The sequence below is a fragment of the Grampus griseus genome, assembly GCF_964374135.1.
Source record: "Grampus griseus genome assembly, chromosome: 3".
NCBI lineage: Eukaryota > Metazoa > Chordata > Mammalia > Artiodactyla > Delphinidae > Grampus > Grampus griseus.
Genome location: NC_139019.1, coordinates 115,700,246 through 115,718,961, shown reverse-complemented (window position 1 = coordinate 115,718,961; position 18,716 = coordinate 115,700,246). Strand labels below are relative to the sequence as shown.

Here is an 18,716-nt window from a genome sequence, read left to right as displayed (position 1 = left end):
ATATATGTAATTTGAAACGTTTATCTGATCTCATTTTCTACTAAAACAGGTCAACACATAATCTTCCTTTACCTTTTTAAGCTTTTTCTTGGCAGTTGCTGAAGCACTCGCATTTGCATCTTTTTTCACAACTTTGTCTGAAGGTTCCTTTTTCCCATCAGATGCCACATCCCCTAAATTAGCAAGATCTGTCTCATCTCCCACTGAACTGCCACTTTCTAGCAGTGCTGCTGCTTCTTCTTCATCTACAAGTAGCTCATCTTCAGATTCAAGAAGCATGTTAGGTTCTTGTTCTGCCTGGTCATCCTTTGTATCTTTTTCACCATCTTCTCCTGATTTCTCTTCTTGTTCTTTACCTTCGGTTGTACTTTCAGTCTTCTGGGAACCATCAGTTTTGGATTTCTTATCACTTGGAGATTCTTTGCCATCTGGAGAGTAAGACCTTTTCCTGAAACCAAAAGATACATCTGAATTAATTCACCTGAGCTGGAAAACAAAAGTTTTTAATATACTAGTGTACACAAAGACACAGACACAGACAAACACACAAAGGGAAATTACCGGGACTTATCTTTTTTCAGTAAGTCAATGCCTCTGTTGGGAATCTAAAAGACAAAATTTTACAGAAGTTAAATAAATGTATTAGAATTTGTAGTATAATTATCCAATTAACTAATGACTGATGACCATCCTTTATATATCAACTAAGCTTATTCAATCTCTGTAACCATACCTAAGAATTTAAGCTGAATATAGTTACCAATTCATTACAATCAACATTTCAATAGAGCAGGGAATAATAAACATTTTATTAACAGAACTCTGTTCAAATAAAATCTACCCTATATTCTTGGCATATAAAAATGTTTATAAGAATGTCATGGCTTGAAAAGCATGAAAACAAGCTTTATAATGAAGTAGAATCAAATACTACATACCCTGAGTACCAATTTTTTGTATTTTTCAGACAGGTCAACTTTTACACATCTCCCTTGAAACCAAAGGGCCTTTTTCAAACAGTGGTCAACCATTGCCATTGCATCTTCTCTGGTCTCCATCTCAATAAAGGCCTGAAAAAAAAATTAGCAAAGACATTATTTTTCAGAGAATTGTACAGAATTTTAGAGCTTATTTTTTCTACCTGTTAGGAGAATTTAATCTTTAGTATAGAGACAGCAGTAAGAGTTAAAAATCACCCAGTGAAATAAGGGCAATTTGTCAGATTTACAAAGTATCTTGTCCAAATATTAAACCACCTGTATGCAATCTTTTTGCAAAAGTAATTAAAGTACTAAGCTTAGAAAATATCACTCACAATACATTAAGGAAAAAAACAAAAAATTAAAAAATAAAAGTTTGGAAGGATATAAACTCATGTTGCTACAAAAGGGTTAACGAAAAAGAAAGGATGCTCTCCTTATTGTGAATTTTAAAAATGAAATACAAGTATGACATAACTTAATCCATCCATTAAACTCACATAATTTGAAAAGTCTTTAATATCCAGTGTTTGCAAAAATCTCACTCTCAGACAATGCTGGTGTGACTATAAATGAATAGTATTTTTTGAAGAGCAATTTGACACCATCAAACTAAAGAAAGCAAGTATCAGGATCCAAAATTCCAATTCTGAAATTGTACCCTTCAATCAAATGCATAAATTCACATGCCACAAAGTCCACAGCAGCATTAATGGCACAGCCAAAATACTAGCAACTCTAATATCCATCAACTAAAGAAATTAAATTCATTACAGTTTACTCAATGGAATCATATAATGTGGAAAACAACAGTATGATATAATCCCATATGAAGTAAGGGGAAAAAGTATACCTATATACACAAAGGAAGATCTTTGGAAGCAAACTCTGGAAACAAATAGTGTTATTAACCAAGCAAGAGAAAAGATCTTCACTTTCCACTTTATTTATTCACTACAAATGAGGACATTAAACAAAAAGCAGACAAAACTTAAAGCACTTTGAGAATTAATCTTTAAATAGAGCTTTACTGGAGTATAACTGCTTCACAATACTGTTAGTTTCTGTTGTACAACAAAGGTAATCAGCCATATGCATACATATACCCCCATATCCCCTCCCTCTTGAGCCTCCCTCCCAATCCCACCTCTCCAGGTCATCTCAAGGCACCGAGCTGATCACCCTGTGCTATATGTTGCTGCTTCCCACTAGCTAACTATTTTACATTCGGTAGTGTATATACGTCGATGCTACTCTCACTTCACCCCAGCTTCCTCCCTCCCCAACTCCATGTCCTCAAGTCCATTCTCTATGTCTATATTCCTGCCCTGCCACTAGGTTCATCATTTTTTTTTTTTTAGATTCCATATATATATGTGTTAGCATACGGTATTCGTTTTTCTTTCTGACTTACTTCACTCTGACAGACTCTAGGTTCATCCAACTAACTACAAATAACTCAATTTCGTTTCTTCTTATGGTTGAGTAACACTCCACTGTATGTACGTGCCACATCTTCTTTATCCATTCATCTGTTGATGGACATTTAGATTTGGTTCATCTCCTAGCTATTGTAAATAGTGCTGCAGTGAACACTGTGGTACATGACTCTCTTTGAATTATGGTTTTCTTAGGGTATATGCCCAGTAGTGGGACTGCTGGGTCATATGATAGTTCTAATTTTAGTTTTTTAAGGAACCTTCATACTGTTCTCCAAAGTGGTTGTATCAATTTACATTCCCACCAACAGTGCAGGTGAGTTCCCTTTTCACACCCTTTCCACGGGCCTCTCACTGTTGTGGCCTCTCCCGTTGTGGAGCACAGGCTCTGAACGTGCAGGCTCAGCAGCCATGGCTCACGGGCCTAGCCGCTCTGCGGCATGTGGGATCTTCCTGGACCAGGGCACGAACCTGTTTCCTCTGCATCGGCAGGCGGACTCTCAACCACTGCGCCACCAGGGAAGCCCTAGATTTTTTGATAATGGCCATTCTGACCAGCGTGAGGTGATACCTCACTGTAGTTTTGATTCTCATTTCTCTAATAATTAGTGATGTTGAGCAGCTTTTCATGTACCTCTTGGCCATCTGTATGTCTTCTCTGGTGAAATGTCTATTTAGGTCTTCCGCCCATTTTTTATTGAATTGTTTTTTTTGATATTAAGCTCCATGAGCTGTTTGTATATTTTGGAGATTAATCCTTTGTCCATTGTTTCATCTGCAAATACTTTCTCCCATTCTGAGGGGTGTCTTTTCGTCTTGTTTATGGTTTCCTTTGCTGTGCAAAAGCTTTTAAGTTTACTTAGGTCCCATTTGTTTATTTTTGTTTTTACTTCCATTTCTCTAGGAGGTGGGTCAAAAAAGATCTTGCTGTGATTTATGTCATAGTGTTCTGCGTATGTTTTCCTCTTAGAGTTTTAGTGTCTGGTCTTACATTTAGGTCTTTAATCCATTTTGAGTTTATTTTTGTGTATGGTGTTACGGAGCGTTCTAATTTCATTCTTTTACATGAAGTTGTCCAGTTTTCCCAGCACCACTTATTGAAGACGCTGTATTTTCTCCCTTGTATGTTCTTGCCTCCTTTGTTGAAAATTAGGTGACCATATGTGTGTGGGTTTATCTCTGGGCTTTCTATCCTGTACTGTTGATCTATATTTCTGTTTCTGTGCCAGTACCATACTGTCTTGATTACTGTAGCTTTGTAGTATAATTTGAAGTCAGGGAGCCTGATTCCTCCAGCTCCGTTTTTCTTTCTCAAGATTGCTTTGGCTATTTGGGGTCTTCCGTGCTTCCTTACGAATTGCAACATTTTTTGTTCTAATTCTGTGAAGAGTGCCATTGGCACTTTGACAGGGATTGCACTGAATCTGTAGATTGCTTTGGGTAGTACAGTCATTTTTACAATATCGATTCTTCCAATCCAAGAACATGGTGTATTTCTCCATCTGTTTACGTCATCTTTGATTTCTTTCATCAGTGTTCTATAGTTTTCTGAGTACAAGTCTTTCGCCTCCTTACGTAGGTTTATTCCTAGGTATTTTTTTATTTTTCTTGCAATGTTAAATGGGATTGTTTCCTTAATGTCTCTTTCTGATCTTTCGTTGTTAGTGTATAGGAATGCCAGAGATTTCTGTGCATTAATTTTGTATCCTGCAACCTTACCAAATTCATTGATTAGTTCTAGTAGTTTTCTGGTGGCATCTTTAGGATTTTTTATGTAGAGTAGAAAATTATGTCACATCATCTGCAAACAGTGACAGTTTTACTTCTTCTTTTCCAATTTTCTTTTATTTCTTTTCCTTCTCTGATTGCTGTGGCTAGGACTTCCAAAACTATGCTGAGTGGCAAGAGTGGACATCCTTGTCTTGTTCCTGATCTTAGTGGAAATGCTTTCAGTTTTTCACCACTGAGTATGATGTTTGCTGTGGGTTTGTCATATATGGCCTTTACTATGTTGAAGGTTCCCTCTATGCCCATTTTTCTGGAGAGTTTTTACCATAAATGGGTGTTGAATTTTGTCAAAAGCTTTTTCTGCATCTTGAGATGATCCTATGGTTTTTATTCCTTAATTTGTTAATATAGTGTATCACATCGATTGATTTGCATATACTGAAGAATCCTTGTATCCCTGGGACAAATGCCGTTTGATCACGGTGTATGATTCTTTTAATATGTTGTTGGATTCTGTTCGCTAGTATTTTGTTCAGGATTTTTCTATCTGTTTTCATCAGTGATATTGGTCTGCAATTTTCTTCTTTTGTGGTATCTTTGTCTGGTTTTGGTATCAGGGTGATAGTGAATTTGGAAGTGTTCCTCCCTCTGCAATTTTTTGAAGAGTTTAAGAAGGATCGGTGTTAGCTCTTCTCTAAATGTTTGATAGAATTCGCCTACTATGACTTTTAAACAACTACCACTTGGCTAGAAAATTTATCTATAATAAGCTAAAGAACCACTCCACCTTGGATGCCAAATTACCTCCCCACCCTTTCTTCACTACAAATGACGATATTAAAAAAAAAAAACGAAACAAAATCTTAAAGCACTGTGAGAAATAATCTTTTTCAAAACTTCAACATGTATATTACCTGACTTTTCATCCTCATCAGTATATAATTCTTAATTTTCCCATAAGGCTCAGCAAGCTTGAGGACAGCACTGTCAGAATAGCCAGAATGAGGTAAATTGCTGAGATGTATCACACGTCCAAGCTCTTGTTTTTGATCAAACTTCTGGTCTGGCTTCCCTTCAGGTTTCTTTAATTTAATAAATGGGGAAAAAAAGGGAGGGAGGGGGAGTCAAACGTTGGTAGGTATGCCGTAATTATCAGTTAATAGTTAGGATTATCCTAGATATTAGCAACAATTTAAAATATCTGTAAGTTAGTAAATATTAAAATGATGTATCAAATGGTTGGTAATACAAATCTGGAAAAACAGATATTACCTTTATTCTTTTATACTTCTGGGATAAATGAACTCTCACTGGCTTGCCAAATACTAATGCTGGTGTGGTTGTATAATAATCCACTGCAGCCTGAGCATCTTCTGTGGTTGCCATTTCAATAAATGCCTAAAATGGCAAAAAAAATTATTTCCCCAAATCAACCAAATTCCACACTGCCCAAGTCTTTCCAAAAATATTTAGTCATTAAATAGAAAGCATTTTCAAGAATCTAAAAGCAAAACAAGAAACCCAGCATTGCTAATTTGCTATTTATTAACGATCACCTCAGATTTTATTACCATCATGATACTAAAACTATCATTTATTATGCCTACTGAATCTGAAATAATTTGGTGCCATTTGGGTAAAAGTTTGAAATGGTTTTCCAAATAATTGTTCTTATATAGCCCTTATAGTAGCAGCAGTGTAATAATGACAATGTTACTGCTTAAGAATCACAATTTATAAAGTTACTAATAATCCATTAGTACTAGAATTTATTACTGATTAGTTCAACTATTGGCCCTTTGCTCTATATTACATTCCATATTGATGATTTAAGCTCTAACACAAAATTATGTAATCCCCTTAGGAAATATTTTAGTGATCAATAAATACTACACTTAACTCATACCTCATTAATTTTATTTAGAATCAGATGATTTGAAATAACTCCAAATGGTTCCACCAGCTGTAATAGTTGATATCTCAAGTTTTTCCCTCGCTGGAAATCCATGATGTGAACAACTCGGCTAGTTTCCTATCCATTAGGAAAAAATCAAGTTAGTAAACAAGTCTCTTTAGAAGCAATACGAAACAGGTTATGTATTATATTAAAACTTTTATAATCTACAGCCAACCGGAAAAAACTAAATATTTAAAATATGTCACTGGGGCAAATCTCGAAGTTCCAGAAAACAGTATCTGCACTGATATTTAAATTGACTACCTTGTACATAATTAGATAGCAAAGTTCTTAACTTTGAATCAAGGTGAGATCTCTAGACTATGGACATAGGTGAACAAAGTTTTAACTCTTATCAAAGTCATATATAAAAGCCTGATGATTTTCAAACTAAAGCAATCTTCCTAATAAAAACTATGACACAAATTCAATTAGCAAGGATTCAAGTCAAATCACATTCCCCCGAACAGCTAAAACAGTAAAAGCAAGAGCTTTATTACTGACCACTCTGCCCTTTTGCATGTGTCTTGGTCCTTGCAGGTTTCCATTTCCAGCACCTTTATAGGGAAAAAGTATATTTTTCAGTCTTGTAATAAATATACTTGCGCTACCAGGCTATTTTAATTGAAAAACAGACATTTTTCAAACACAAATGAAGGATATTACAAATATCATATGAGTACCACATGTCTTCTCATGCAATGTTATTTCTGAGTTACAGTTCTATGACACTTCTTTTGCCTAACATCACTGCATTTAATTTTTATGATAAAAGCTCTTAGGGAAAGGTAACATGAATTTTATAATCACCCAGATTTCCTCTTGGTCCAACTGCTGGTCCCCCAAGATGAAATGAGGGAGGCGGAGGTCCCAGAATTCCTGGTGCTGGGTTTGTAGATTGCTGCAACATGAATGGATCACCCCTAGTATAATGTGAAAACATAAAATACAAAGCATGATAAAGTCCATCAGAAATAACTAAGATTTACTGCTAAAGCATTTGTATGCCTATGATTCCAATCTTTGGGGGCATTTATGTATGAAGTAACTAGGGAAAAATCTATAACAATAAAATAAAAATTACTACATGAGATAGTTTCTAGAAATTCTTTCACCCACAGTGACTTTTACCAAACTCTCATATTCAATAAAGAAATTAAGAAAATATTGTTTATGAAATGTTGAAAAGTTTAACCTGAATTCCTTACATTGATCTCCTTTACAAACAATAGCTTAAAAAATTTAACTTACATTGTGTGTCCTGTATCATTGTCAGGATTCCATTCTGGGTAGCTTTAAAAAGACCAGAAAATTAACTTTAAAATAAAACTGTCCTATTCACAAAGTAGCCTCGTTTGGCCTTTAAAATAGAGATTATTCATTAGTAAAGTTATACAGAGTCTAAGTGTTAGAAATATTACAGTTTAAAAACATGACATGTAGGTATTTCCAAAGGAAAATTTCAGAGTTTCAAATTAATCCAAATGAAGGAGAATAAACTTGTTCTGTATTGCCTGAAAATGTAGGTAATGTATGTTGCAATTAAAATACTCCTGTATTTGGTTTTTTTTGGCCATGCCACATGGCTTGTATCCCCAACCAGAGACTGGGCCCTTGGCAGTGAAATTGTGTGTAGTCCTAACCACTGGGCCGCTAGGGAATTCCCTATATTTGTTAATTCACAAAGAGCAAAAGTGCTGCATGAGGGACTGGAAATGTGGATTATATAGGGAAACAAAGACTGACCACAGATTTTCTTTCTCCAATATTAAATACCAAGAGCAGAGCTGAGTTGTGGCACTAGACAGAAAGGACAGCCCCAACAGAGCATAGCATACGTGAAAATGGCCACTTCAGTGAACAATGGGTATCATGTGCTATTTAGGCAGGGAGATTCTTTAGGAATTCAATTTCATTCTAGCAGCTTAAACTCAGAATCAAAAGTATCTCAAAAGCAAAAAATACATCCTGAAGGGTTTTGCTTGAAAACTAACTTGTAACTTCTGGTAATTTCCCCCCTTTCCACATCATCTATATTCTTAGAGCACGTATTACTGTTACTGCAAATGCTCTTATGAACCTGTTCTATGTATCAAAGGCTATCTTTAAGTCTATTAATTCTTTCAATTTGTATAAAAGAACCAACGTTTATTAACCCTAGAAATAATATTAAATAACAAAGTACCACTACCACTGCATCTAACATCCCATATACAATTCCAGATCTAAACATTTTGTTTGTAATTGGCATTGCCTGGACAGTATCAACTATGCAATAATAACAATGTGGATATTACAAGTAAACGGTGAACTCCCCAAAGCAATCAATGGGTGTTTCTGATTCACGATAAGGATGCTTTAAAGGTATTTCAAACTCCTACATTTCAAGAAGAAGCTGGCATCGACGACTGTGACTTGCTCCATTGATATGTTGACTCCACTCCTGTAGCAAAGTAAATTAGCAGAATTAACAAAAATAAAACTAAGGTATTTTCATTTGAACCATTCAAAATCTAGGATGTTAATCTATACATAGTATCATAAGCAGAACAAACACCTGCCCATTCACTAATCACACTGAATTAATTTAAAACCATTTCTCTGAATCCTTGTAGCTTGATCCTGCCCTCAAATACGCCATGCACATTCTTGGAAAAACTGGATAACTTGGTTAATATACTAACAGACCTGACACGGAAAAGATATAGAGTTAATAAAGATCAAGAGTAGTAACTGACCTTGAGATCAGGCATATTAATTTCTGCTGTGGACGAAACTGAATTTTATTTACATATCATTAGAATTGCTTTTATAGAACTCTAAATATGATAAAAATATCCATGCTTATATCACTTTAGAAAATATATACTATAAATGTGAATAATTAGTTAAAAATAGTATCTTTAATTTCATCCAGCCTTTGAGGTATGTTGCAAGTGTACTACAGCCATAAAAAGCTAAGTTGATTCAACAGGAGTGACTTTTCTAGAAAATGCTCCCATTTATCAAAAAACTAAGCTTCCATTATATTTCCCAAAATCAGAGAAGCAAATTTTAGGAGTGTCCATTTCTAAATTTTAGGGAGGAAAACATTTTATTTCTTCAGTATTTGCTCCTGTGTGATTATTTTAAATTTGAAGGGATTAATTTTTCCTAATTTATGCAAATAAACTTTCCTTTCTTTAGTTAAAAATTCACATGTAAATGATTAACATTTTAGGCAATATAAGAAAGAGTTAGGAAAAGTAGGCTTTGCTGCCAGACTGCCTACATTTAATTCCCAAGGTGCCACTTACTAGATGTGAATCCTTCGTATAAGTTATTTAAATTCACTGTGATTCAATATTCTCCTAGGATTTTGTGAAAAGTAATGAATTAATAAAGGTAACCTGTTTATCAGAACATTGCCAGGCACACAGAAAGTGCTAATAATAAAAAAATTTTAAAAAGAAAGAAAAGCAACTATTATTACATTGCTTATAAAGAAAGCTATCTTGTTTTACACTTCCCGCTTTACAAGTATTATTGTTTCACAAATCCCCACAAAATAAGGCAACTTTTCCAACACCCACACTACCTAATACATTATATTTGGAATATAAAACATGGTCAGGCAATGTTTTAAAAAGGGAGTCTCACTTAGAGCTGAACTAAAATAAGGAACCAAATTACAAGAGACACCATTCTGAAACTTTTCAAAAAGTTTTTATAAATGGGATCTAATTTTTAAAAACTAACTTACATTTTGAGAGTTTACACACATTTCTATGCCCTACTAAAATTAACTAAAACTGTGAAAGAGGTAAAATGGAACACATTCAAACAGAATGGTACTTCTAAGAACTTGGGGAACTATCTCTCAAAGCTGGATTGTCTTTTTAAAATAATGGCTAATAAGTAAGGAACTGGAAGAGATCTCTCCAGCTGGCTCTACAACCAGATATTTGGGATATAAAACATTTCTACTTGCAAAGCAACAGACCACCGACTTGTTGGAGGCCACTTTAAAAATGGCTGTAACCAAGAGGCGCCATAGGTAAAGTTCACAAAATTCAGAAGCGGGATTAAGCAAATACGCTAACTTAGAATTTTAACGAAAAATATTCAGATTTAAAATATCCTTGAGAAGTAGTGTGTTGGGAGAGGAGCAAAAGTTACCCTATTAGGCATGCTTCTAATTAATAGGAGATGGAAAGGATATCTAGTTGACCAGAAGTTATTTATATCCAATCCCCCATGATCTTTAAAGGTTCAAACTTGTGAAAGTATGGCTGGTCTTACAAAGTACTAGAAGGAAAGCCAAGATCAAAGAATCAGTTATATATCTCCCAAACCCACCCATTACTAATCTGCACTACCATACCTGATCTTTTACTGTTTGGTCTAAGGTGAGGATTAAGAGCCAAAAGGTTTTTAAAAAAACCTATACCCTTGGATTCTACATGGAGGTAACTCTCACATCAGATTAATAAAGAGTAAGGATTCACTTTTTGAATTCAGAAGTTCTGCAGGAAAAACTACATTCACCTTGATGTCACTGAGATACCTAAATTATATAAAGAAAAGATAATTTGGAGAAGCACATGTGGAATGGCAGAATAAAGAATAACTTGAGGGCTTCTAGAATACTGAAAGGAAAATATGAACTCAAGTGACAAGACAGTGAAAAGGCTGTAGTGGCCAGTTTTCTTTAAGTGAAAGGAATTTTGAGGCAAGTTTGAGGCTGTGTAGAAAAGCAACTTGATGTTCTACAATGACCTAGAAAGAAATAAAAGCAACACCATCACTGAAAGTTACTTAAAATATCAAAAATAATGATGACAAATTAGATGTTTCTCACCTAAAAGTTTCTTATTTCATAGTAAGAAGAAGTTTTGATCATGTAGGCTATTTAACGTTACTACTAAGTGAAAAGAACAGATTTTCCAAGTTATGCAGCAATACCAGAGAGCAGGATTAAATGTTAAAAATTTTTTCATTATCTACTTTCTCTAAACTCATTGATTCTACATCAGCTATAAATTAAAAAGATCCCTACTAAAAGTGAGTATTTTTTCCATAATGAAGATATCCAGAAAACATTAGCTATGTTAAGGAAACTAAAATACATTAAGAGAATCCAGGTGCTAAAACTTCTTAAAATTGGTACAATTTACAAATACCATAAATTTTGTAAACCAATCAAACGGCCTCTAAAGTAATTCTTAACTGTTTCTAAATTTGTGATAAAATACCCAAACTAGCTAGGGTACATGCATTTTTACAGGTTAAAAGTACCTCTTGCACTAGGTAAGGTGTCTTACTCTTGAATTCAAAGTTTCAAATATATTCTTTTGTCAATTTAGGTCCATTTACTATCATTATTTATTAATATAACTGTTAAGGAACTAGAAGGTAACAACATTTGGAGAGAAAAGTATAATCATACATAAAAATAGAAACTTTTTTTCTGATTAAAGTCCTTCTTGGTTTTCTTTTGTGTTTATTTACTGAATTGTTTTCCCATGTGTAAGCAGCAAAATTAAATTACTGCTCAAAGTCAGGAAAAGGAGACTTCCAACAACAGCTTTTGATTTATGATGACTCCAGTAGCAAAGATTTTAAGTCCCTTACAATCACTTTGAGACACTGTAACTAGCTATCTTCCTTAGAGTTTAGAGAGCCTATCTGAGAATATTTCTCGTATTGCCATTTCTGCGAACAGGCAAGAAGTAACAAAATACTTTGAGTCACCAAAGTTTAATGGACCTTTTCGTTAAATCAATTCATACCAGACCTAAAACTTGAAGTTTGGTACTGAACAAAAAATAATTCCATGATATACTTTAGTGTATCCAACAAATCTGAAAAAGGAAAACACCAACTAAATATAATTCCCTAACTTTTATGAGTTTGTGGTTCTGTCTTAAATGAAAATTAATCTATGAACGTAAATTTAGCATTTGAAGTTAATTTATTTTGACATGGATTAAAGATTAAAATATTCCTTGTATATTTAAATTATTGATGCATTAATTCAAAAGATTTTTGTATTATAAGGAATACATATATTTAGCTAGGAATTATTCTTAAAGATATTTTTCAAAGTACTCTGTAAATTCAAATAATGTAAGAAGTCTCTTCTCTTACTTATCTGGGACAAAAATATTGAGATCCAAACACAGAAAAGGGATTGATTGGTAATACTTTTAAAAAGATTAAAAACAAAATCTCTAATGACCTATATGATATAGTTTGCTCAAAAATCAACACTCACTTAAAAATGCATTTAAAAGGGATAGATATGAAAAGAAAATGACCCTTCCAAATGTTAATGTGAAGAAAAAACCCTGTAACAGTAACCATCAAGTCAGTTTCATGGCAGCAACATGTTCCAGTTAAGTACAGCACATCAGGAAAAATGGATGGTCAGATTACAGATCAAGCTAGTGGAGTGCTATAATGTTGACCTTAAGTCAACTGCACTGTATTTTGGGGGGAAAAAAACCAGTGCGAATGATTAGCATTGAAAACGTTGAAAGAGAAAAGACAATATATTTAAAAGGACATTTTGAAAAAGTTCCCATTTTGCCAGATGTGATAATTAAAGCAAAGGAGAATTAGATTTTTTTTTTCCTCAAATGACTATACCAGAAGTCTAAGCCTAAGTCAGAAAAAGAACATGCTTATGAGGAACACAGAGCAGGATACTGCAGTAGTTGATTTTCCCAAGTCTCTAAAGGGATAGATGCAATATGGGATAATAAAAAGTGAGTTTTGAAGTATGTTTAAGAAAGTTGTGGAAAAGGAGAAAAAAAATGATGAAAAAATTTCAGTTATAGCATGAGAGTTTGTGTTAAAGGGAAATTAAAAAAGGAAGAATGAACTAATCTAAAATATGAAATATACTGAAACAAACACCAGGGCTCTACATTAACTCTTTCCCTGTAGCCACAGATAAGGAAAAAAAGAGAATTGTTCAAGAATACATCTTTACTACATACGAATCAGTAATTAAGACAGATGGAGAGCTGATTATCTAGCATCCTGAATGGCAGAGCACATTGACTGCAAAAAAAACAAAAACAAAAAAATATATATATACTTAAAACAATTCAACAAAGCAGACAAAAAACCTGCTTAAATATACGATTAAGAAGAACATATTGATGCCAAAAACCAACAAGATAATCCCAGTGGATGACAGCTTTGTGGCCAGAAGTAATCTAGGCAGATTGTATTAATGTAAAGCCCTGGTTTAAAATGCTCAAAAACAATTACCTTCGAAATAAAGTAAGTGTTCTCAAAAGTATAAAAATTCTTGATCAACTCAATGTCACCAGACTACAGAATTAGAGTAAAAGATATAGGTAAATACAGAATAGGCACTACAACGTAAAAGAAATTAGAAGTATCTGTTGCATTAACTCACCTTATTAGAATGAACTGGCAAATCACATATAGAGCACAGATGGGGATAACCCTTCGGTAAGAGTCCATGGAAGTCTTCAATATTGCTACTTGGAGGAGCGCCCCTCTTTTTCTCAAAGAGAGATCTCTCTTGTAAGGGGCCAGGACCACGTCCCATTCTCTCATACTCACTGTCAAATTTATGATAGTTATGCGAGGTCTCACCAAAAAAAGAATCATCCCTACACCTTTCTCCATCTCTTAATCTGTCATCTTCATAATCCATTCTGTCATAATAACCAGATTCTTGAGAACGACTTCCATGGTCATAATCAAGCACTGGGTTGAGACTAGGACCACGATCATCAAAACTATCTCTTCTAAAGTGCCTTTTTTCTTCCCAATCGTCCCTAGGTACTCTGTATGGTGGCTCCCGTGTAGCAGATCTGCCATCTCTACCATAACTCAATGTAGGGCCTTCTTCAGTTCTCCTCCTTTTAAGCTGTAGAAGGATTTGGGGCAAGTTCTCAGGAGTAATCTTGTCCTCTGGATAACGACTCAGTTCATCTAAGTCTCTAGCAGACAGACCAAAGCTGGCCAAAATGTTACTGGCCTGGTCTGCATCTCCACGGTGTTGAGAAGACAAAGGGAGCGGACCTCTACTTCCAATGTTAAATATAGACTGCAAATTATGGGAAGAAGTACTAGCAGAAGACAGTGCACTATGAGCTCCTTGTTGATTCAATGAAGAACTCATTCCAAGATTCATTAAACTAGCAAGGCGTGCAGTACCCTGGTTCATCCTTCCAAGAGATGCTGGCATACTTAAAGACTGGGTAGCAGCAGCAAGAAGGCCTATTCCTGCTGCAGACAGGTCACGCCCATGACCCTGCGAGTCCCTACCGAGAGATGACTGCTGGAATGACTTGGACATTGTAGAACTATCTCTTGTCTAGTTTATAGATTAAAAAAAAATTTTTTAGAAGATGGCCAAAAAGAAAGCTCAAACTAGAAAACTAGGTTAACTTTGCTTCAAAAAATGGTAACGCCAAGAAAAAGGATCAATAAGGACTGTAGAATCTTCTTCAAGCTGAGAACCAGCAGACAACTCTGTAGAAAAATAAGCAATTTTAGTCATAAATCCCTTTAAGTAGATGCCGTTTTTTTAGAAAAAAAACTTATGCATCATGTTGATTAAAAAAAAACATTTAAGATCTCAAACTTACAAGGAATTACATAACTTAAACAGATTTCAGATGTATGCAGAGCCTGCATATAGATATTTAAAAAGTAGTCTTTCATGCTAAAGTTTAACTATTAAAGGGAATTTCATACTGAATTTAAAAACATTTCAATTGAAGGGTTAGATGTCTGAATACATCAAAATTTCAATAAAAATATAGATGGGTCTCTTCTTTTAGAAGAATAAAAATACACCCTATAGTATGATGCTTAAGTTCCAGAAGACTAAAAACAAAAAATCAAGGTCAGCAAGTCAAAGATGAATCAGTTGTATTCTGTTTTAGAAAATGAGACCTATTAACACTATCAGAAAGAACCAAGTAAAATCACAAGTAAACGAAGCTTAGGTGTCAAGTACCTAGTATAAGATCTAAGATCAAACACAACAGTTGAGACCTTTATGCAGCAAAATCAAATTGAGGTAAAGACAGATGTGAAGAAAAATAAGTGACTTCCTACAGTTTAAGGATTTCTGCACAAATTTAAGCCAAACAATTAACTGCCTTCTTACTGTCCATCCTGTATCAGGCAGTTGCTTATTTCATCTCTAACCTTAAAAGGTAAGGAGAACTAAATATGCTCAGTACAGAAATAGGAGACCTCCCAAGAAAAAACCCAGGTACAGGAAGTATAGGTGATTTAAAGAAGTGAAACTCCCCAAGGTAGTAGCCATCGACATTCACTTAATGCTCAGGGCCACAGCACCCCTAGAGCTCAAAACAGGTGAAAATGAAAATGAGATCTTGCTTACACAGATTTCTGTAAACATAGATTCTTTCACAAGAATAGCCCAATCACCTTGAAAATTTAAATTCTGAATGCGATCCTCCAAGATGTGTTTCCTCCAAGACGTGAAAATAATGAAATTATTTTCATTTTCTTTCTTATATTGTTGTTTTACCTCAGAAATTGTTACATAAGAATTTGGAAAGCATTTGTGTGAGCTCATAAAGTACCAGTTAAATGATATACACAATAAATGTCCTAGATGAAACAATTTTATAATCACAATTACACACAGAGGTTGATAAGTCTTAAATTGTTTGCTACATAATTCTACTAGGAGGCATTGCTCAGTTAACTTTTATACATTTCATCACCCATACCCCTAAGTACTGTTAGTTTAAAATATTAAACTTTATTAATGTAAAAACCAGGCAATATTCAATAGTTACAAGTCTATTATGGGACCAATTCCACCAATGACAGATTAAAGTAAGGGAACACTGGATGAAAACAGTGGTAGAAGAAGTATAAAAAAAAGTTGCAGGCAAGACTTTAGATTTTACAAAAAGATGTAACAAAGTTAAAAAGACACAGAAATGCTATCAGAGGTGACTGGAAGTACAGAAGATGTTTTTGCACACCAAGGAAGACGAATTTGAGAAGACACTAAAGAAACTAGTTCTAGATGAGATCCATTATGTAAACTACTTAGGCCTTAAGATTAATAAAGACAAGACTAAGTGTACATCATTGGATGAAGGTTTCTTTGATATGACTTTTAAATGCCATACAGAATGCCGGTTGAAATACTGTGTAAACATTGGTAGGACCCTCTAAGTTTTCATGTATACTTTGTTTAAAAAAAAAAAATCAATACCATTAAGAGGGTTTTTCAAAATCAAAAATTCAATGTATAGAGGTTACTATTAATTACAGCTTTGTCCTTCATTTGAGAGCCAAAGCTTTCTATTATTGAAAAGCCAGTCTTTTGAAAGAACTATTCTTTCCCTTAGGGAAATTATACTGCGGCATTATGATCGTATGTAAATATTTTAATTGATCATATTTTAAGGGAAATAAATGATTGTTGCATTACAGAATTATTTTTCTTTGTAGCATATATGAAAATGGTGGATCTGCAAAAAGGAAAGGTTAAGAGAAGTAAAGGTAAAAGGTGATAACCTTAAGACAAACAGAAAATGGATGTCAGAAAAACTAAGAAAAAGGGCAAGACAAACTATGTAAATCCCATGACAACTTGTAATTCTTAAGAATAACAATAGTTTTGTGACTCAGAGTTTCAACTTAAAATGCTCAGCTTCAACTTAAAATGCAGTCCCACACAAAGACATGAGAGTAGCATTACTGAAAAAGAACTTAAGTCAGACTTTTGATTGAAACAAAGTTCTTAAAAATCTTTTATTAGAACAAAGAAATTAAGAGAAATCAGACAAGACAGCACTGGTGCAAGAACATTTACAAAAAGTTCCTTTAGATCTTCGGTCAATGGTGAACATAAGACGAACAAGTCACTTTAAAAGGCTCCTTTAAGCAAGACCTACTGTCTATGAAAGTTAGCACAATACTGAGAGGTTTACTAAGTTACCAAGATTTTTAAAAAAGATTAGCTTCTTTTACTGTATTTTTTCCCCCATCATTATAAAGTTGCCTTTTCATAGAGATTAATAAAGCTTGAAAATAATTCCTTTGAGATAACTAACCTAGAATGTAATATCAAAATCCAATTTACCCATTTAAATTCTTTATACAATAAATTCTAAATGCCCATTAATGCAGAATCTTTCACTTCCAAAAGAGAAAGTACCTCCACCCCACCCCCAACCAGGAAACATCAGAAAAAGAACGACTAATTAGGCTTGCTTTACAAATGCCATTTAACTACAATCTGATATTCAAATTCTCAATGAACAGATTTAAAGCTCATTTTAATACACAATCCTAAATTATTAACCTGGAACTTAAACCTAGTTCATGATATAAGTGCTACTAAAGATGTTAGCTTCACCTTCAACAGATGAACAAGTATCTGTATGTATGGTTAAGAAATAAGCTTCAGTTAATAATATTCAACCTCCACATTCCATGAATACTATCTGATACTCTTTATTGGATTTATTTTCTTCAACAATTAAAAGAAATGGAAAACTAAAATATTTCAGAAAACAAATGAAAGCTTAACACATCCAGAAAGTTCATGGAGAAAACAAAGTTGTTTCATATTTCGATTTCCTATGTAAAATAAAGATTACCTATTAGTCTTATTACATATTCATTCTTTCAAAGGGTTAGCAGGAAGTGAAATGACCATAAGCAGACTTTAGTTCTTTAGAAGACATTATAGAAAAAATCTTCAGCTTCTAAATTTAAAAATGCTACGTTTTAAAGGTATCTAATACCATCATATAGATCTTTATGTTTTCAATTGTGTGAAATAATCACTTCTTAAAAACAATTTTTTTTTTTTTGCGGTACGCGGGCCTCTCACTGTTGTGGCCTCTCCCATTGCGGAGCACAGGCTCAGGACGCGCAGGCTCAGTGGCCATGGCTCACGGGCCCTGCATCGGCAGGCAGACTCGCAACCACTGCGCCACCAGGGAAGCCCAAAAACAACTAATTTTAAGATGGTATAATCATAAAGGCTTGTAGAGATGTTCAGGAAAGAAATATCCACTTATAATAACCCTTTAATCTCACATAAAAATTTAAGACACAACAGCCAAAAAGCAATAGTTTCTTACAGTATTTTCCCCATCTGAATTAAAAACACAAAAGGGTGTTAAGAAATTTTCAGATTTTCCACGTTCTATCAAGGTCAAACACCCTTGCGATTTAACTTATTCATGTGAAAATATGCCAAATACACGTAGCAACCAACAATACCAATACAGTAAAAATGTCCTAACCATTTCACCAACAGATGGCAGGGACAGTTCACTATTAGTAATTTAAAGCACTGACTACTCTGGTCAGAACTTTTAAAGCAAGCAACTGACTCATTTCCAATTAAAATACAGGGTTAGGTTAATTACTCCTTAAAGTTTCTCATTTATTAAATTTATAATGGCTTTATAAATAACTTATCAACATAGTTTCCATTTTAGAGTGTTAAGTAAATTTTCATTTTCACATTAGCTTATGTCACTATATGTTTTCCCAATATATGTTTATAACTTGTGTTTCATTTAAGGGTTTGATTTTTTAAAAAGATTGTTATCTGAGGAACTATTCAATTTT

At 34.0% G+C, this 18,716-nt stretch overlaps 1 protein-coding gene across 4 annotated transcripts in view; it reads right to left on the bottom strand.

Annotated features, from left to right (window-relative positions):
• The window catches only part of MATR3 (matrin 3), a 48,099-nt gene that overhangs the window by 4,393 nt on the left and 24,990 nt on the right, over positions 1-18,716 (bottom strand). For all 4 annotated transcript variants that reach the window (XM_082650256.1, XM_082650259.1, XM_082650257.1 and 1 more), the window contains 11 exons: positions 13,516-14,603; positions 8,486-8,547; positions 7,356-7,397; positions 6,915-7,027; positions 6,609-6,661; positions 6,054-6,179; positions 5,420-5,545; positions 5,062-5,229; positions 939-1,070; positions 562-605; positions 73-448 (listed from right to left, as the gene is read on the bottom strand). In XM_082650256.1, the coding sequence (XP_082506382.1) occupies positions 73-448; positions 562-605; positions 939-1,070; positions 5,062-5,229; positions 5,420-5,545; positions 6,054-6,179; positions 6,609-6,661; positions 6,915-7,027; positions 7,356-7,397; positions 8,486-8,547; positions 13,516-14,427 (2,154 nt within the window). In that variant the 5' untranslated portion in view covers positions 14,428-14,603. The remainder of the gene's footprint in view (positions 1-72; positions 449-561; positions 606-938; positions 1,071-5,061; positions 5,230-5,419; positions 5,546-6,053; positions 6,180-6,608; positions 6,662-6,914; positions 7,028-7,355; positions 7,398-8,485; positions 8,548-13,515; positions 14,604-18,716) is intronic.